Source organism: Impatiens glandulifera, chromosome 3 (genome assembly GCF_907164915.1).
Source record: "Impatiens glandulifera chromosome 3, dImpGla2.1, whole genome shotgun sequence".
In the NCBI taxonomy this organism is placed as follows: Eukaryota; Viridiplantae; Streptophyta; class Magnoliopsida; order Ericales; family Balsaminaceae; genus Impatiens; species Impatiens glandulifera.
In genome coordinates, this window is record NC_061864.1 from 440,406 (window position 1) to 461,877 (window position 21,472).

The 21,472-nt window shown below is 32.0% G+C and overlaps 1 protein-coding gene, 1 long non-coding RNA gene and 1 other non-coding gene across 5 annotated transcripts; 2 read left to right on the plus strand and 1 right to left on the minus strand.

Moving 5' to 3' along the window:
* Positions 1–1,820: 1,820 nt before the first annotated feature.
* Positions 1,821–3,664, minus strand: LOC124928606. Of its 2 annotated transcripts, XR_007098565.1 has the most exons (4): positions 3,596–3,664; positions 2,803–2,908; positions 2,407–2,451; positions 1,821–2,227 (listed from the first exon to the last, which is right to left on the minus strand). It is a non-coding gene; the product is annotated as an uncharacterized LOC124928606 (long non-coding RNA). The 2 variants fall into 2 exon arrangements; XR_007098566.1 differs by lacking the exons at positions 1,821–2,227; positions 2,407–2,451 and adding an exon at positions 2,635–2,664.
* Positions 3,665–7,597: 3,933 nt separating this feature from the next.
* Positions 7,598–7,670, plus strand: TRNAR-ACG. The gene has a single exon. It is a non-coding gene; the product is annotated as a tRNA-Arg (tRNA).
* A 225-nt stretch (positions 7,671–7,895) lies between these two features.
* LOC124932989 (formin-like protein 18) lies at positions 7,896–19,977 on the plus strand. 2 transcript variants are annotated; one of them, XM_047473710.1, is made up of 18 exons: positions 7,896–8,142; positions 8,524–9,224; positions 10,022–10,243; positions 10,325–12,588; positions 12,686–12,809; positions 13,482–13,553; positions 13,902–14,000; positions 14,125–14,166; positions 14,350–14,430; positions 14,508–14,558; positions 14,637–14,718; positions 16,254–16,348; positions 17,416–17,487; positions 17,696–17,812; positions 17,918–17,986; positions 18,065–18,131; positions 19,386–19,623; positions 19,855–19,977. In XM_047473710.1, exons 1-17 carry the CDS (start codon positions 8,070–8,072, stop codon positions 19,580–19,582), a joined length of 4,428 nt encoding a protein of 1,475 aa, XP_047329666.1. In that variant the 5' UTR covers positions 7,896–8,069; the 3' UTR covers positions 19,583–19,623; positions 19,855–19,977. The 2 variants fall into 2 exon arrangements, 1 of the variants encoding a protein (XP_047329666.1); XR_007098803.1 differs by lacking the exons at positions 17,416–17,487; positions 17,696–17,812; positions 17,918–17,986; ... (1 more) ...; positions 19,386–19,623; positions 19,855–19,977 and having other exon boundaries at positions 14,525–14,558; positions 16,254–16,290.
* The last annotated feature ends 1,495 nt before the right edge of the window (positions 19,978–21,472 follow it).

A 21,472-nucleotide genomic window follows, 5' to 3' on the forward strand; every position in this document is an offset into this window, starting at 1 on the left:
GAATTCATTCCAGGGAAATTTGAGGAAATGACCCCAAAATAAGGCCTAATAGCCGATGGTGCGGGCCCATGATTTTTATAGCGCTGGTGACCCCCAAACATTTTTCTGCCGAAAATACCCCCGTTGCGTCACGCACCCTCCCGTTGCGTGACGCACCTGAGGGCATTGTGAAAAGTCCACAATGCCCTTACTATATAAGAAAAAAAATATCAGTTCTTTTCATTCTTTCTTTCTTCTTCTCTTTCTTCACTTCTCATTCTCCTCCATCTCTCTAAAAAGAACACCCCGACGACGATCCCCGACGAAGACCCCGACGAAGACGGCAGAATCCCAACGAAGGAGATGTTCACTATTATCCTTCAGATTACAGATTACAGGTTACCACAAATGGATCATTTTGTAGCTTTTTGCATTTGAGATTCATTATATATTCATAATCTGTAAACTGTATTCTTCCTCCTTTCTTTATTTCTCTCTTTCGACGCATTGTTTGTTAAGGTTTAGTGATTAGGGATTGAGTAGGTGAATGTCACCGTTGCGGCGGAATCCGGGTGCGTAACGCAGTTGCGTAACGCAGGTGCGTCAAGCAGGTGCGTCAAGCAGGTGCGTCAAGCAGGTGCGTCAAGCAGGTGCGTCACGCAGGTGCGTCAAGCAGGTGCGTCAAGCAGGTGCGTCACGCAGGTGCGTCAAGCAGGTGCGTCAAGTAGGTGCGTCAAGCAGGTGCGTCACGCATATGCCTCTTAAATCGTTAAATAGAAGAAGAATGATTGAATTACTACTAGTAGTACTGTTTCATTAGTCTATTTCATCATAATACTCCCATTTATAAAAGAAAAAAAAAAAATATACTTTTGTTTGTTTGTTTTAGCTTTGCAAGGGGATATTACTTTTTGGACCTCCTGAAATTTGGAAAACCTTATTGCTAAGGCACTTGCAACTAAAGCAAGCACAAGTTTTATCAACATAACTACCTCAACTTTATTATCAGAGGTAACTAACTGTTGAATTTAATTTTTATTTTGTTTCTATTGATTTCCCTTAATAGAAAGAAAACAACTACTGAACACTAGTGTTTACAAATGATGTTTGCAGTGGTTTGGTGAAAGTGTCAAGATATTCAAAATTTTCTTAGCTAAAACAGTCCATGGCGGAAGCAGGAAGACAACATGGCTAAAATTCTCTTGGCTAGTGTTTACGAATGATGAGGCATCTAACATGAACGAGCTTCGAAAATGGAATGAAAAGTATGGTCAAGGAGGAAGCAGGAAGATATCATCTTTTGGCTTTGCTAATCAATCTGAATTGCTAGCTTCTTCTTAATAGATAGCAAAATATAACACTCTTTTTTATTTATTAGTCTTTCTTTTAGTTGAATTAATTTTCTTTTGCAAGTAAAAATTGTTTAATTTTTTAACTATATGTTGATATATAACTCAAAAAACTTTTTATTAATAATAATCAGCATTTGAAGAAACAAGAACATTGCTTGAATTAATTTGGCATATTAATCTCCAATAAAACTCCAATCACTCTTTCCATAATTCATCTACAAGCCAAAGTCAAAGCCAAAATTACATGGATAAAATGGAAAGCCTTTTAGGGCTCATACATACATTCTTACATACATAATACATAACAACAGTGTTTAGGGAAGGTTTTCAAGAACTTCTCAGTTATCATCATCTCCTGTATCTTTCTGGGCTTAGAAGTAGTAGTGTTCTAAACAACTCTAATAAAGACTTTTCATTTCTAAATAGAATTCTACATACAAACTCATTTTAGAGCTCATTACACACTCAAGTCCATACTATAATAAAGTGATTTTTTATCATTCTTCAGGTATGGTAATTAACATAGGTATGGTAATTAGCATACTTGAAGTTATAATAATTGCCATAATGCATCAGATTGCAATTGCAAGAGAAAATGCATTTTCCTATTTGTGTAAGAACATATGATATCCTAACATTACTATTTGTGAGCTACTTCCAGGCCTTGTTTCTGCATTGTGAGGACGTAATGATGTCAATGCTGATTGGTTTGATGACAATGCTCTAGAGGCTGATGATGGCCTAGAATTTGAACCCCATGAACTTGGAACAGGTTCATGCCCTCTATCGCTAGCTGCAGTTGATGGTCGAGTACCACTGCCACCATCACTTTTTGGAGACAATGCTAAGGAGTTCCATGCATTGCCCGTGGATCGATTTTCCCAGTTATTGGTCCCCTGTATGAACAAATAAGCTACTTTCAACTTCTATAAAATTTTCAAGATAGGATAAGCAAATAAAGTACATTACAATGTAGCATGTGCAATCTTTTTAAGTGCCTGTTTGTCTAATTGTTTTATGAAGGATTTGAAGATTTATATGTATGAATGTATAAAGAAATTGATATCATACTCACTTGGGAACAATTTCAGCATTTGGGTCCAATCCATGATTTTCCAACCTAACAACAATGTTCAGCAGTAACGTGAGACATCAAAATGAGAAATTCAATATTGGGTATGACTTATATTTGCAAAAGGATACAATGGAGAGTTGGAGACGTCATTCTTGAAATGTATTTCCGAGTTCATTCAAATAACAATGCAATATCCTAGAGCAAGTCACACAATTGAAACATCAAAAACAAAAAGATATTCCCCGGCATCCAGTGCCTCTGCCAAATTGGTGATAGAGTTGTTACGTTTGTCAAAACTCCCAATGATCTAAAAAAAACTCTATATACTACTAATGTTTCCATCATCACAAACAATATATATGGATAGGCTGTATATAAAACATAATTGTGTCATACCAAGGTGTTGATGAAGCTTTGGATCAATAACTCTAACAATTCCTGAAAGGGCACGCAACTGAGTTTGCACTCCCATAGAGTTCGCATCAGACCTGAAATTCTCTCTCTTTCGCAAAGACAAGAAAATTAATGAGTCTCAAACCCCAGAACCAGTATGAAGCAGAATAAAAGATATATCCCAATTTAAGAAGTTTTTGAAAAACTTATTCTTTAAATAGTTGAAGTATAGATCCCCTTATTTCAAAAAGTTAAAGTGGACAGTTATGCTCATTATTTCTTTTTACTGTAAAACCATTTCAAGCAAAATGAATTGTCCCATATAACAAGCAAGAGTACCTGATCCATGCCAATCAAGAGCATCGAATACATTCTAGAAACATTTCTTTTAAGAAGTAGATTGAGTTATGAAGATTCATTTAGCTTAATGCTAGACTGCAAAAACTCGTATCCGTAAGATCATGGGTTCAAGTCAGACCAATTTAAAAAAAAATAGATTGAGCTTTTAAACAATAAACAGACAACAAGGTAGTGCACTAGCACATAATTCAAGACCAAAAAGGTAAAAGTAAAACAGAGTGGAATCAGAAAACAATAGGACACTCTCAGCAACTGAAGTTGTAGCTTGTGAATTCACAGTACAGCCAATGAAAACATGTAAAAAGAAGTTAAAATGTTGCTTATCAAACTGACTTACACAAGTACAAACATGTAAAAAATTTCAACAGGCCTGGTGAGTAGACACTTTTTCTAGATAAGTCTTATACAAACAAAGAGCAAGAAATGGGAAAATTACCAATTTCCGCATAGCTCGTTGAAAGCACCAAAAAGCATCTGCTTCATTTTCTAAAAGAATGTGCTAACCAGATGAGACACATCCTACTTGACGCATCCTACGTGACGCACCTGCGTGACGCACCTGCGTGACGCACCTGCGTGACGCACCTACGTGACGCATCCTACTTGACGCATCCAACCAACCAACCTGCATTCAACAAATCAGGGCGAATCAATGACGTTTTGTAAAGGAAATTAACACAAACAATCATATGTAAACAAAATAAACACAAAATATAAACGAATATAGTGAAAAAATTTGCTTCGTTCGCCGTTGGAGCCGCAGTTCGCCGTTGGAAGTTCTTCGCAGCTCTAGACCATTGAATATAGTGGAATGGTCGACAGTGCCTCTTCGATTCGTTCTTCATCGCTGAAAAAGAAGAGGAAATCTTCTCCGCCACCATTAGGGTTTCACGGCGGAGCGGAGAAGACGGGGAAGAAAGGGACCGGATGAGAGAGAAAATGAAACGAAAATGAAAAAAAATTAAGTCTTTATAGGGTTCAGGGTGCGTCACGCATCTGGAGGGTGCGTGACGCATGGGTATAATGGTCATTAAAATATTTGGGGGTCACCAGCGCTATAAAAATTAGTGGCCCGCACCAAACATAATTAGCCCCCTTTTTGGGGTCATTTCCTCAAATTTCCCTCATTCCACACCTACCAACCCACCCAACTTTTTATTTAACTTTCCCAAATTATCTAACTTCCTTCCTATGTCTCTAAACAATAAAACAAAATAAAAATTAACAAAATTAAATATATAAATTAAATTAAATTATTAATATTTAAAATAAACCATTTGAACTGTATTATAAAGTTAACTTATTAAATATTATACATTAAAACAAAAAATTATTTCTTATTTTTGTTTTATTTTTTCCCAACTGTTGTAAGTTTGAAAATTAAGTTAAAATACATTAAATACTAATTAAAATAAAATGTTATTAGGAGATAAATTAAATTTATTATAAAACTTATTAAAATAATTACATATTTTATTAAAAATAATACATTATATATATCTAAATAAAATATATTATATGAACATTAAAATAAATTATATTAAATACAAATAAAAAACATTCCAAAATAAGTTAAACTTACTTAAAATTATTAAAATAAATACATTTTTTATTTTACTTTTCTTATTTAATAAGTTTTACCTACATTTTATTTTAGTTTTATTTATTATATTTTATTCTAAAATAAGTTAAAATTAGTTGAAACACAATCAATCCATTTTTATTTTTATTAAATAACTTAGCAACACTAGTCTCAATAGATTGAGAAGTGAAATATTATCAAAAATGTATTAATTGATCATTTGTGATTTTGATATAATATTTATATTTATTTAGGCGGAAGGAGAAAAAGGGACACATGATTCTAAAGTGTTAGTTGAGACGGGATAATTCATTGTTAAATTTTATCTTTTCACACTAAATAAATTATTATTTTATATTTTAATATTATTTATTTACATTAAAAACTTTATATACTTGTTTATTTTAAATTGTAAATAAATATTATTTATGTGAGGTTGCATATTACTAATTCTTGAGGATTTAGGTCCCTTATCGAAATGTACACTGTTGACTCGCTGATTTTCAACTAATTAGGTGGTCGAGCACGAACGAACAAATAATTATTTAATCAAACACATGTAAATTTGAGAAATGTCATTTGAACATACATTTCACGTATTGAAAGCTCGTTTTTTCAATATTGGATAAGATGGTGTCGTATAGTTTTCGAACCCAAATAAATATTGTTATTGGTTGTCTAGCGTTGTATAATTTTATCAAAAATATATACAAAATAGACTAATTTTCGAACAATATAAAGTTGATAATATGACTCAAAATAATTAACCATAACATAGTTCACAAGAATTTGATCAAATGTCTAATATGTGAGTTATATTAATATTTTGTTTTTATTTATTTAATATTTAATATAAATTACATTATCTAAAGTATTGAATTTACTAATTAACATAAATAATATATAAGGATATAATAATCTTAGTGTTAGTTTTATTTTAAATATTATTAAAATTTATATATTTAGTACTTAAATTTAAGATATTTTTATTTGATAATTTAATTTGTTATTTTCAAATATTTAAATTATTTGATGTAAAAGCTTCCTTCCATAAAATCAATAAGGAACGGAAGGAAAGTCCTTGGTTTCATCATTGGAAATCTTTATAAAAAAAGTCGGATATTCGAGATCACATTATTTTGACCTATTAAAATATTTAATGCTTTCATCATTATTTGAGTCGAGCGAGAGCTTAAAAAAAATAGGTTTTTCATTAAAATTATTGAGTCGGTTGCGCTACGAAATGAATAAAATAACTGAAGACATCGAAATATCTCATTAGAACTACACCTTCACCAAGAGCTCCAAACTTATTCTCGGACGACTTTTCCCCAGCTTGGCGAATTGCATCATGTTATTAGAGAACCCTTGAATCTTGTTTTAGTAAGTTTTTCGCTCCCCGCCTGAATGGATTTCCGGAATTCCTTTTTTAGTAGAACATTTGACAAAATTATTCCATCACACGGGACAATGCTTAAAACATTTCACAGGTCTAGACATACTTTCATCTTTCTTTCTCTTTTGTCGTTTCGTATTTTTTATAAATGACTTAGCGTCATGATTTTACATAATTTTATGAATTAAAGCAAAACAAATCTTTACTCAAATTTTCAAATAACAAAATAACAAAAGAAATTTGAAGTATTTAAATCTTCATTTTTAGTTTAATTTATTATATACACCAATTATTTATCAATTCCTTTCTCTGGTTTCAAAGTAATATATTTGATTTCTTATTTTTTAAATTAATATAGTTTATTAATTATTTATATTTTATTTTTATTTAATAATTATAATTTAATAATAAATATATTTAAAATTTAATTATTTATATTATATAAATTTATATATTAAACTTTTTAAATTTATTTATATTTTAATATATATATTTTTTATTCATTTTTTATATATAATTTTTTACCAAAAAGATGAGACTTGATTAATTATATAAATGGATAATTACGGTAAGATTAGCTACAAGAAAACATAAAATCCAGAAAAAAAAATGAAGAAAAAGTGTTAAAAAAATGTTCAAAAACTGATTTTCCTATACTTCTTTTATAAAATATAAATAATTAAATTTAGGATGTATTTTCAATTTATATATAAACGAGAGTAATTGAATTTTTTAAAGAGGTTCATATAATAATATAATAATATATATATATATATATATTAAAATACAAATAATTAAATTTAGGATATATTTGATAGTAAATTATAATTATAAATATAATAATAATAAAAATAGAAAAAATTAAGTTTGAATACTAAATTAAGTTAATTTGTTAAAAAATAAACAAAGTAAATTAATTAGAAAAATTAAATTTAAAACAAAAGCATATTAATTTATTTCATTAGTAATTTTATGTCTAGAAAATATTGTTTATATGTAGTTGACAATTATTTTTTATTACATCATGTAAAAACAATCTCACGAAAACTAGTGGAAAACTTATATTGATAATAACACTCTTTTTCATAAATTGTGGTAAAATATAAAATAATTTTGAGATTATTTAATTTAATTGAGTTAAAAATCTTTAAAAGAATATAATTAAAATAGATATAATTTTGAATTATTTATAAAAATTAATAACTACAATACTCAATATTGTAGGTAATCATAATTAAAAAACCGTCAGAAAAATAAAAAATATCCTAAGAAGAATAAGGTGGGATTTGAACATTTTATATTTATATATATATGAAAAAAAATTGGAAAAGAATTACAATAAGTTTAAACTTATTGACTTCAAATAATATTTGTCCATTCCATTTGCATCTCTATTGACCGTTGCTATAAGATTATGTTATATCTGTGTAATTAAGAATATATACAAAACTATAACAAATGACTCTGTGGCCCAATGGATAAGGCGCTGGTCTACGAAACCAGAGACTCTGGGTTCGATCCCCAGCAGAGTCGATTCTTTTTATTTATTTCGCATTGAGCTATGTTTTCTCTCTTTTACATAAAGCCTAAAGGTGTCATGCTAAGAAGGTTGGTGGACGTCCATGCACGTACCAAAGGAGATGCATAAATCGGAGGTGAAGAGAATCGTCCGTTCGTATCAAGCACAATGCCACCATTGACGAACCTAGCTGAGAGCTTGGGACAGATCCAATTGACACGTAAGAATCTGAAACGCTGATTCCTGATTTTGATCAAATCACGCACTACCAAAGTGAAATATGCGTTTATATGTGCGCGAATAGTGTATGTATACTGCACCTAAGAATCTCGGACATCATGTATCCTCAAGACTCGAGTTCAAATAGAAGCCACCGGAGTTTCTAAGTATACTGTCTTTGCATCAGAGCCAAGATGACGTTTCTCCGGAGGTTTTTCTACAAGAAGCCACCCGACGGGCTACTGGAGATTTCGGAGAGGGTTTTCGGTAAGTCTAGTAAAATATTTGTTGAGTGATTATATCTGTATTAAGATTGCGTCTAGTAAAATACGATGTAGACATTATCTAGATTTTGCTAGATGAAAGAATAAGGATGTGTTGAAGAAAGATCTTCTTACTTGTAGAATACGATTAAGAAACGTAGAAATTAGTCAGATGAAGCGGAATACTAGTTTGATACTCGTTGCTGATAGAGTCAAGTGTTGATTAAGAGCTGTTTGTTGATTATAATGAGAAGGTTCAGTAATAAAAATGCTTACAAATGAATGTAGTTGCTCTTAATTTCAAATTAATGTTTTTGAACAGTAGGATCTTCGGTCCTGATTTTAATTTTTCTACATTTTCCATGTTTCTTTTGTACACTTGTAGTCTTTGATTCCTGCTTTACTACTGAATCTTTGGAAACTAGTCGATACAAGATCTATATCCAAAACATAGTGGAGAACCTCCAGAAACACTTTCTAGATGCTTCCTTTCTTGTCTTCAACTTCCGAGAAGGAGAGGATCGAAGCCTGACTAGCAAGGTGCTGTCTGAGTATGATATGAACGTGATGGACTATCCTCGTCAATATGAAGGCTGTCCAGTGCTCAAATTAGAGATGATCAACCACTTTCTAAGATCAAGTGAAAGCTGGCTGTCCCTTGGGCAGCTTAATGTGCTTCTAGTGCATTGTGAACGTGGTGGATGGCCAGCCATGGCTTTCATGCTGGCTGCCCTCTTGATATACACAAAACAATACACTGGTGAATTTAGGACCTTAGATATGATATACAAGCAAGCTCCCCGTGAGCTTTTGAATTTGGTGTCACCATTGAATCCACTACCTTCACAGTTAAGGTACCTAAAGTATGTATCGAGGAGGAATGTTGGTACCACATGGCCACCAAAGGACAGGGCACTGACAGTTGACTGCATTATCTTGAGATCTATTCCTAACTTCGATCGAGAGGGGGGTTGCCGTCCAATTTTCAGGATATATGGACTAGATCCTTTCTTGGACACAGATGGGATACCTAAGAATCTGTTCTCAACACCAAAGAGAAGCAAAATTGTTCGGCATTATAAGCAGGTGGATATATTATTCTCCTTTTCTTTCTCTCGAGTAATATCTCTTCTCGTATTAACGATTTTGTCAGTCTATTTTGTGTTTGTATGTTTGTTTCAAAGGCTATATAACACACGGCTCTCTGGGACCTGCTATTTGTTTCCAATCTCATTGGATAATAATGTATCTTTGATATTGTTCTTGAGATCATGACAATGATAATTGTTTTCAGGGGAGTTGTGCAAAGATCAGTATAGAGAAGTAAAAACCTGTGGTTAATGCCTACACTTGGGTAATATGATAATTTAAAGTATGAAGCCTATCAGACGTATAAGATTGATCCATTCTGACTCGTGACATCATATAGTCAATTATCTTCTTATGTGGATCTAGAGCTGTATGTACATGGTCCTGCAAAACACCTCACATGCAATAAATTCCTGCAATAGGTTGTACCTGTTATGATCCTTCTGTCAGTCCCTACTTCTCTCTCAATCTTGTTCATTTCATTCATTTGAACAACTAAGGAAAGAAATTCAGGCTATATATATCAGTTACTATCCCACTTACCTTTCTTAGGGCCTGGATAATAGTGAATCTCTTGCTGAGAGATGGGTGTTATGTATCATGAAGTTAATGATTTTAGTTTGCTGTTATGCAAGTCATTTCAAACAATTGGAATAATTGGATATACATACATAGTTGCTAATATGAATATAATTTTCTGGATAGGTGAGTACAATATTTCCCTTCTTTGAAAAAAAAAAATTCAATAAAGTATTTCTTTGAACTGTTTTTAAAGTTCAATATTTTTTTGACAGGCTGAATGTGAGTTGGTTAAGATTGACATCAATTGCAACGTTCAAGGTGATGTCGTTCTTGAGTGTATCAACACAAATAGTGATTTGGAAAGTGAAGTGATGATGTTTCAAGTCATGTTTAACACATCATTTATTAGATCAAATATACTGATGCTTAACCGTGATGACATTGATATCTTATGGGACGCAAAGGATCAGTTCCCAAAGGACTTCAGGGCAGAGGTATGAGTCCCCAATTTCAATTACATTCTTGAAAATATTTGCCTGTTCTCATTCTTCCAAATTGTTTCCTCTTGGCATAAGATTATTTTTTCAGAGATGAATGCTGTATCTTCACTTGTTGCAACAAATTTTCCTGTTATTGAGGAAAATAAAGATCTTCCCATTGAAGCTTTTGCAAAAGTTCAAGAGATATTTAGCAATGTGGACTGGTTAGACCCAAATAAAGATGTGGCATTGAATATGATTCAAAAAATCAGTATTCTCCAAGACAGGTTGGAGGATTCCTGCTCTCCACAAAATGCTAGCGAGAAGAATATGTTGAAGGGGCCAAGTTCTGAAGAAGTTAAAGGGAAACCAAAAACAAAGGCACTTCAGCAAATTAATTTACTGCTAGAGAAGTTGGAATCCACATCTCCCCGAAATGCTATAAGCTATGATATGATGCAAGAGACCAGTCCTGGAAGACGCGAGGAGAAATACAAACTAAGTACTTCAGAAAATAATGAAGTTTCCTCGCTATTGTCTGCGAGCAAGCAATATTTTCCCTCGTCAGGGTCTTGTATAGATATGACCTCAATGCCAAAAATGATGGAAGCTGAAAAATTGCAAAGTGCTCTTCACATTTCCACTCAATCAGATACCACATCTATAAGAATGCCATACAATTCACAATCTGATACTGCTTCACTGCATGACCATAAGAAATCTGGGACCAACAAATTCAACGAGCAAGTTAAACGATCTCCTCCAAGTGCTAGTTCAGATACTGTTCAGCTAGTACCTGATCTTTTTAAGGATAGCATCATTTCTTTTCCACCACCAACCAAATTAGATCCTTTGGAACAACCTTCTAATGAAGTTTCTTCATCTATAAATAAAGTGCCCATTCTTCAAGCTCAACCTTCTTTCTCCCCACCTCCACTCGCCTCTTATCATTCATCAATCTCTGACTCCTTAGAATCTCCCTCTCACAAACATCCATTGACCCCAACATGTAACAAAAAGGCATCATTATTGACTCCTCATCATCCTCCAAATAATCCACCAAACTTATCAGAACATGTTTCTCTCCCAGGATCAGCCAACAAAACTTACTCTAACACCCAACTAACACCACCTACATTTTCTCCTCTTCTTTCAGGAGTAGTTCAATCCTCTAGTCCCAAGGAACAATTTGCTATCTTGCCAACTCTACATTCTCCTTCTGAGACAGAATTACATCCCACTTTAGTGAAGCCAATTTCCATCCTGACTCCTGCTTTACCATCGTCTTTCATGGAATTGGATTCATCTCTTACGACAAAAACAACATCCTCTCCCCTTCCTGTGTCTTCTCCTGTTACTTCGTGTGATTCCTTGCGTGCTGATTATCCACCAACTCCCCATCTCCCTGTTCAGAGGTCAACATCCCTTTTAGATCCTGCTCCTCATGTGCCATTACAGATTGCTTCTTTAGTTACTCCACTTCCTCTTCTGCCATCTGTTATGTTAGCTCCCAGTCCTCTAGCAACATCTACAGTTCGGGTATCTCCTCTTCATCCAGCTTCAACATCTATTATATCATACACAAGTCTGCTAGAAACATCTGAAGCTCCTGCACACCCACTGCATCCACCTCCAACAATTGTCACATCAGCCACAGGTCCATTGGTAACATCTATAGTTCCTTCACCTCCTCCTCCTCCTCCTCTTCATCCAGCTTCAACTTCTATCATGTCAGCCACAAGTTTGCTAGAAACATCTACAGCTCTTGCACATCCATTGGATCCACCTCCAGCAATTGTTACATCAGACACAGGTTCATTGGCAACAACTATAGTTCCTTCACCTCCTCCTCCTCCTCCTCCTCCTCCTCCTCCACAATCATCTGTTATATTAGCTCAGGCTCCTCTAATAACATCTGCAGTGACTGCACCACCCCCTCCTCCCCCTCCACTAGTTATTGTGTCAGCCCCAGGTCCTCCAGAAATATCAGTAGGTTATGCACCACCACCTCCTCCACCTCCACCAGTTATTGTGTCAGCATCAGGTTCTCCAGAAATGTCTGCAGTTCCTGCACCTCCTCCCCCTCCCATATCTATTTCGGGGAATCCAATCTCTAAGGATTCTCCGCCTGTTGCACCTTTACCTCCTCCCCCAAATTCAGGTATATCTGGAGTATCAAGTGTACCTCCTCCAGTTCCCGGACCACCTCTAAGCTTAAAGGGAAAATTACCATTGCGTTCTAGTTCTAAGAATCAAGCTCAACCTAGAAAAAACTTAAAACCATATCATTGGTTAAAATTATCAAGGGCTGTGCAAGGAAGCTTGTGGGCTGAGGCACAAAAACCTGAAGATGCTTCAAGGTAGCTGCAATCATTTATATTCTCATTTTATGACATCATTTTTCAGCGTATTTTTTTTATTTTATCATATAGCTGATTACAATGTTCTCTATTGAAGTGCCCCTGCAATTGACATGTCTGAACTTGAAAATCTTTTCTCTGCATCAACTTCGAATTCTGACAATGCTGGGGGAAGATCCAGTCGTGGTGCCTCAGGACCTAAGTCTGAGAAAGTTCACCTGGTATTTTCAGGCTTTTTTAGAGAAGTGGAGTGACCATGAATCTCTGTTAATTTAATTTTCTGGAGGTTTAGTTTTATTGTGTTTTTTATAGTTCTATTATGAGTTACCAGTTAATGTACATGGGATTTATCGGCACCTAGGATGTTGATTTTGTTAGTGATATCATCACCACTGTAGGATCTTTTATCCTAGTCATCCTGAAGCTAGGTTTGATTAGCTTTCTTTGGCAAAATCCTTGCATATCTTATACGCTTTTCATTTACTTCAAAAATTTACTGGATTATAGGTTACAAAATTCTTATGATTTTATTGAAATTCACAATATAATTTTGTCGAATTTCTTGGTTATTCTGTGAGAGAAGTTATTTTCAATATCTCTGATCTAACTTCAAAAGTTCCATGCGTGCAGGCCTTGCACAAAATTGATTTAAAACTTTCATGTTTATTTGACTTTTAACAACTTCAAATAGAATCCTAAATCTATTGTATATATTGTGGTTCTCTTTCCCTGCTTTTCATCTTATTAAACCTGACATGTAGATCCGCATAAACCTCTCTCATCCCAATTTTTCTCCATTGTGTGCATGAATGTGGTGGTAATACATGGCATGATCCAAATACTTTTTTGAAACAAATTGAACCAAATTTTCATTAATGTGACATTACTTGCAGATTGAACTTAGGAGGGCTTATAATTGTGAAATCATGCTTACAAAAGTAAAGGTCCCTATTCCAGAATTGATGGTAAGCCACAACATTTTATGTATTTGCTTTTCTAATTAACTGTACTTTGCTCGTGATACAATGTAATTGCCTACTATCTAGGCTGTTTTTGTTTTATTTAGCTGATGAGCCAAAGACTTTACTGTTATTGACTTGACACGTTAGTGATTTCCTTTCATATATATATTTGGATGGATAGTTTATATGTTTTTTTGTATTTAGTAATTAAAGTTTATTTATTTGATTGTTTCCACATACCAGTAATGTGCATTTTATAGATGCAAGATTCTAGTCCAAACTTGTTTGTTTTTCCTTGGTTATTTCATCTGCTGTATTCTTCTTATCTTGCTTGGGAATATTGTATGATAGATTTCAGTGCTTGCCTTGGACGATTCAGCACTTGATGCAGATCAAGTTGACAATCTAATAAAGTTCTGCCCAGCAAAAGAAGAGATTGAGCTTCTGAAGGTAGGGAAATTTTGAACTTTATTTGTAGTATATATTTCTTCTCAAGCTTTCCGGACTTTTTGCTTAATATAGTTCAGGATCCTATTAAAGTTCTCTTCATGTATTGTAACTAAACTTTCTTCAGAATTACAATGGAGAAATGGAGAATCTAGGAAAGTGTGAACAGGTTGGTCACTTATATACTTCCCAATCATCTTTTCTTATGGCTCATTCTCAAGAATCTCAATGGAGTTATTTGTTGAGCGATTGATTAGTGTCTTCTAAAACCTGCACTTAGGTGCTAACTATTTTCTTATACTTATGGGCATAAAGTCGTTTATCCTAATAAAATGGCTTGGATTCATGGCAGTTTTTTTTGGAGTTAATGAAAGTGCCACGGGTTGAATCCAAATTGCGAGTATTCTCATTTAAAATACAATTTCACAACCAGGTTAGAGTAGAATGTGACTATTGTTTTCCCTGAATTTGTGTTGTTTGTGTTCATACTTCTTTGCTTTATCATTTCAGGCATCTGATATAAGAAGCTGTTTGAATCTCGTAAATTCGACAGTTGAAGAGGCAAGTTGCAGTTTTAGTTATTAATTACCTTTGTTCTCATGAAGACATTTACTCATTTTGATTTACATCATTAAATAGATAAAGAATTCAGACAAACTAAAACGGATAATGCAAACTATTCTTTCTTTGGGAAATGCTTTGAACCATGGAACTGCACGAGGTGAACATATTTTCCTTCCTTTTCCTACATTATATGTCAATTAAGCATCAATAATAGTTGAAAATATTATATTTCATTTTTATAAGACTATTATATGGTTTATGTTGTTGGGTTCCTAAAAGAATCATTTTCTTTACTTACAGTTATTTCTGTTACAAAAACTCTCTTAAGATACTTTGGCTATGTTTTCTAATAAGTTTTTTTTCATTATTTTTTTTACCGCATTTAGAATTTATCTATTTAAACCTTGATTATGGGAAAGTGTATAAATAGACTCTTGAAAGCTAAGTGAGTATAGGAAGTCGTAAAGGGGAAAGGGTTAGAACTAATGTCCTATGGTTGAAGTATGTGGTTAATAGAGGTTACTAATAGAATATAAATAGACTAGGAATTGTTATGTTGTAGTTAAGCAAAAAAATAATTGAACACTCTTTCCTATTTCATCTCATAATTATCTATGACTCCCAAATGTCATGAACACTCTTTTCTCATCTAAGGATTATTTCTCAATCCTAGCAGTTAGGGTTTGCTCTTCTCAACTATTTCTATGAAATCAACTAATCCAATTCTAGACCACTATATATCAAATTCCTGTTTTTGATATCTATCTAGATCTAAATATCCTTTAACAGATTTATTTTCTGCGGTTTCCTATCAAACTAGAAGTTATCAAGAAACCATGCAAATTAGATTCCTGTGCAATAATTATTTTATCTCCTTCTCATGTAAGGAAAATCTCAACTGAAAGGCATTTTATTTTCCCCATTATCTCAACATCGTATACAAATTCATAACCATTGAAGCTCAATCATATTCAGATTTCCAATGTATGCTTAAATACTCAAGCGTACTTGTAGTACTAGTGATCGAGTATATACCTGGTTCTGCATCTCATTTCCTAAGTACATGATTTAATTAGTTGTATCATCTTTTTTCCTTAACAGGATCGAGTATATACCTGGTTCTGAATCTCATTTCCTAAGTCCATGATTTAATTAGTAGTATCATCTTTTTTCCTTAACAGGAGTTGGAGATCTCCGTGTATCAACGAACTATCTTAACAAGCTTCTTTCATCCAGAACAATATTCACAATCTACATATTTTTGTAAATGCTTATTCTCATATCTTCGTTGTTCCACACATTCATCTTAATATTCTCACATTATTGCTTAAGATAGACCGAATTTTTTGCTTAGACATAAAACACAGCTCCAATAACATTACCATGATATACAACCCCCACAGTAATTTTCTAATTCATTTTTATCCAAATTTTTTATATTGATGGAATTAAATTGCTTTGTAGAAACCTTCAAACTTTTTCAGCCCATATTCATAAACAGCTGAAGAAGTTAAAAAATCATTGGATGCTTTGGCCCTAAGCTGGCACATTACTTCTATGGAGAGGTCATCCGTATCGTATAGATATCACATTATTGCTCCATTTCGTGTTCTCTTTACTGCTTGTTAGTTCCCAAGTACTGTAAATGATTTTAGGTACGAACTTACATTTATTCTATATTTCTATCTGTAGGGTCTGCAATTGGTTTTCGACTAGATAGCCTTCTTAAACTTATTGATACAAGAGCTCGAAACAACAAGATGACACTGATGCATTATCTTTGCAAGGTACCACTACCACTGCATTATTTCCCCATGTACTGTCTAGAAATGCAGTTTGACATAGTGAATCCAATTATTTGAAAATATTTTCTAAAATGTTATTTAACCTGTCTAGAATGTTATTTAAGCTGCACCATGTACTGTCTAGAATGTTATTTAAGCTGCACCATGTACTGTCTAGAATGTTATTTAAGCTGCACCATGTACTGTCTAGAATGTTATTTAAGTTGCACCATTTATGCAAGACATGTCTTCCTTGTATATATATTTTTTTTGAAAAATGTCAACTTTTATTAAAAAGAGCGCAAGATGCGTTCAAACGTTACAAAAGGGAATGAAAAAAACAAAACAATAAATAAGAATTTTAAATGACAATAAGATCGAAAAATTCTCATTCCATACAAGCGTCTTCCTTCGTTATATATATGTAAGTCAATCTATTCGGTTTAAGTCAAATTAGAACTGAATTTTTTTTCGTGCCAATAAGGTATAAGAACTTGATTATTGGCACCTTGGGAGTTTCATTTTCTAAATGGTTGATTTCTATATGGAACTTCTATGAATTGTTCCAGATCTTCACAAAGCCTAGGGATAATTGTAAAGTAGCATTATTTCTAAAATCCCTTCTATTCATAGATTTGGTTCCTCTTTCATAATAAAAATATCTGTAAGAAACTGAAGACACTTTCACTAGGGTGAGAGAGGTCTTGGTCTTCTTGATTCAAGTAATACAGTTACCAGCTTTGTCATATAAAATTATTGTATACGTGCAGAAATTTTTGTTTGTTTGTTTGTTTGTTGTTTATGATTGATTGCTAAGGGTGAAGAATTACCATGTCCTAGGAAAGGTCTCTTTAGTCCAAACTGAACCATGTTTAGAAAAGTAATTACTGACACATTAATGCTATTATTATATCCTATGGTATCTAAGGATACACCATAAGCTTTATATTTTATCCAAACTGTTGATATTACTGTCTTATAGCTAGTTTTAGATGTTGGACTTCCTCGCTAGCTATTTGTTATCAGAATGACCTGTAAACTCTTGGCCAATATTTATTGATGATCTGCAGGTAGTCGCTGAGAAACTACCTGAACTTCTTGAATTTCCCAAAGATCTTCTAAGCTTGGAAGCTTCAACAAAGGTAATGTTGTGGTCTCTGTAGTATTTGTCTGAGTAACTTCTCAAGGGCTTCTTTCTCGACACTTTCACCTCAACCAAAAAAGGAAGAATATATACACACTTGATGAGACTTTTTTAAGTTGATCGTAATCTAATATTCTCTTATTTATCTCTCAGTTTTATTTCTGCTTGATATTTAATTTTTGTTTATGATAACTGCTGTCATCCAGGTACAACTTAAGCATTTGGCAGAGGAAATGCAAGCTGTTACCAAAGGGTTAGAGAAGGTTGTACAGGAATTATCTGCTTCCGAAAATGATGGCCTTGTGTGTGAAGATTTTTGCAAGGTAATAGAGGCATATCGAAATGACTAGTTATAAAGGTTTTTTTGTTTCATGAAGTGTTGCTGTGCATAATTGTGTTTTAAACTTTTGACCATTTTCAATTGTTAGACCTTGAAGGAGTTTCTTGGTTTTGCTGAAGCTGAAGTGAGGTTTTTGGCATCACTTTATTCTGTGGTGGTATGTTTATCTCCACTTGCTTCAGCATAGGAGTTCTTTGTTATAGGTTTTAATTGCTGTTATGTAAAATGATCTCAGGGAAAGAATGCAGATGCATTGGCTCTTTATTTTGGAGAAGATCCAACCAAAATTCCTTTTGAACAAGGTAGGTACCTTTTATTTTGGAACTAATACCATATTTATATTTTAAACCCTAGGCAACTGTTTTTATTTGTTTATATATATTTAACATTTAAACTGAATTATTTTATTATAAAATAAAAAACTAATAAAATATTTTGACACTATGATTGTTTTAAATTTTTTTTGAATAAGATCAGTAATTTATTTTGTGTATATATTTTATTTCAAATCAAATAATTTTAAACTTTGATTTTATTTTATAATATAATAATGAAAATAATATATATATATATATAAATATATATATATATATATAACTAGGTTTATAATATATTGTTATTTAAAATATATATATATTGTTATTTATTAGAATAAGTTCTTAATATTTTTTTTTTATATTTTAATAATGTATTATATATATATATATAATTGTTAATATATCAAAATATTTGATACTAAATTATTATTATTATTTATTTAAAACAAAATGTATTATAAATATAAAAATAAAATCTTATTAAAAAATAAAAAATAAAATTATTATTTTAAAATATTTGATTTGAATTTATCATTGATTTTAACTATTATAAATAAAAAATATATATATATAAATTTTTTTTAATCTAATTTTTTTATTCATTTTATTACTTTTTATTTTAAAATAAATAATTAAATTAAGATGTTAAATATATATATTAGAAACAAGATTTTAATAAATAAAAAAAATCATAGTTGTCTTTACTTATTAGGGTGAGGCCATTTAACTAACTAGACTATTTTTTGTAATTATAATACAAAATTATTAAATGCTATTATATGTTTTAATTTGTAATATAACAAATTAAATAAAAACTAATTTGTAATATAACAAAATTATTAATTTGTAATATAACAAATTAAATAAAAAAATAAGAATACATTTTATTTTATTTTTGCCTAGGACACCCCCAAACTTCGTTGCCCTGATTGTTCTTGTTCTAATCTCCTGCAGACCAAGATTCAATCTGCTGCGGACTAAATTTGACACACAAATTATTTCCAAACGGTTTATTATAATCTGGTTAACAGAAATCCAGATATAAAAACATGAATAAAAAGTGTTTTAAGTGGATTTTTGATTTAGGTGTGGATTGTATCTCAAAACAGGATGTATCTATATAAGCTAGCTTTAGTACTCTTAATTACTCATTGAGGATTTCTAAATTGATTTTAAATTGGTGGCTTGGTGCTCAGCTGTGCTCTAGCTAATTTCCAGTTGCATTGTGGTTTTGGACAGTTGTGGCAACATTGCTGAATTTTATGAGAACGTTTCAGCGAGCACACGATGAAAACTGCAAGCAAATTGAGGTGGAAAAGAAGAAAGTTGAGAAGGAAACGGAGAATGAGAAGAAGAAGAGTAGTAATAAGAAGAAGATAAAGAAAAAAGTTTGCAAGGAGAAGGTTAAGGATTCATCTAATAAGATGAAAAATTAAGATGATATCAACAACTGCATCATCCACTACTGATCAACAAGGTTAGAGAGCCTAATGCCCTAATTCCTCAAAAATTATGTAATTGAGCATTATTATTTGTGTTTTTAAAATAGAAAAAAGAAAACATGTCTAATTAAAACTTAATAATTGCAAGAAAAGAATGGTTGTCAAATCAAAACTAAACTTGACATGAAAAAGTGAAGATTTCTATTAAAAAGAAGCAAAAAAAATGTTGCTGACCGAGAAGAGTCTTTTTAATTTTTTTTGTTCAGGTCGTTCACAACCTTAACAATCAATCAAATTGGGTTTTGGATATTACTTTTGACCGTGGAGTGATGAGAAAACTCTGATTAGGAAGTTAACAGTAGTTACATCTATATATACAGACAATAACCAGATTAATTAAACAAATATATATTACATTAAGTATGTCTGTATGTGTATTACCTTCAAGTTGATTAATTTATCATTCTCATACATAACCTACATTCATTCTTATTAATTAATATACATATATATAATTGGTAATTAGAATTAAGAGCATGCATGTGAAATTAAATTAAAAAAGGAAATTGCTCCATTAGAGAAGAGGAGCAGGACCATCCTATATATAGATATACTAATAAATAAATAGCCAATTAAATGGATAATAAATTAATTAGTATAGTAATTAGGGTTATCTTCTCAACGGCCGGACCTCCATCAAAAGACACGCTAATTTCAGGTTCCACTCTATCAACCTTTAGGTCCTTTACCTACCAACCTACCTAGGCGCCCTTTCTTTGATCACGATGTCACTTATTTCGATTTAATTAGCTAGCTAGGGTTTGTTAATTTTATATCATTTATTTTAATTTAGGTCAAATTATATTGATTCAATTAGCTCGGCTTGTTTCTCGATGGGATTTATTTGGATTCAATTACTTATTAAAAAATTTAACTCATATTTTACAACTTAGTTTTTTTTTTTATAATATTATATACTAATAACTGGTGTAGGTAGATATAAAATATTATTATATATATAAATATTAATTAACCAAACATAACCTAGTCAAACCATATCATTTTCTTACATCAAACAAAATTTATTTATTATTTCCAAATAATCCTACATGAAACCTGTCTTATATCTATATTATTTTATTTATGTAATGGTAAGAAGCTATAATGACATTGTCATTAATTAACTCTGTTTCCATTCCATTAGTATCGAATTCTTTGCATTCAGGCCGAACAAGTCTAAAACTAAAAATAAATGCCCCAACAAAATAAAAATAAAATAAAAAATAATCAGAAAGAGAACAAGAGTGAAGGACACAAACAACAAAACTTATAGCGTCTTAAATTAAAATAGTGACTTTTCTCGTATGCAATGTTCCAAAAATCAACCAATTTTTTCACAAGTAGAATTTTACATTTACCTTCGAATGAGTGAGTTTCTATCTAATATAATTTTATTTACAAACAAACTCTTTGCAAATTAAGAAACACTTGAAGACATTTGAAGTAAAGTCGTTACCTCATTTTCTTGATATGGTCAATTCTCAGAGAGACGATCAATGATTTCCTCATTTTCCATTCAAATAAGCTAGCTAGAATCCGAAATATTCATATATTTTTTAATTTCATTGGGCGTGTTAAGTCTTGTACGAAGCATAAACCACAACAAATTCCTAATATTTATTCTCTTAAGAAACCATTATGATTACTCAAATAACTTTTTCTTTTTATTTTATTAAACAAAATTTGTCAACAAAATTCGAAAAAGAAACCCAAAATAAGATAAAAACAAGCTAATATTAAAACGATTAGGGATGATGAGAAATCTAACCTCATTCCCTGCAAATTTGAGCCTCATTCTTCTTCTACCATCATCTCCTGCAAATT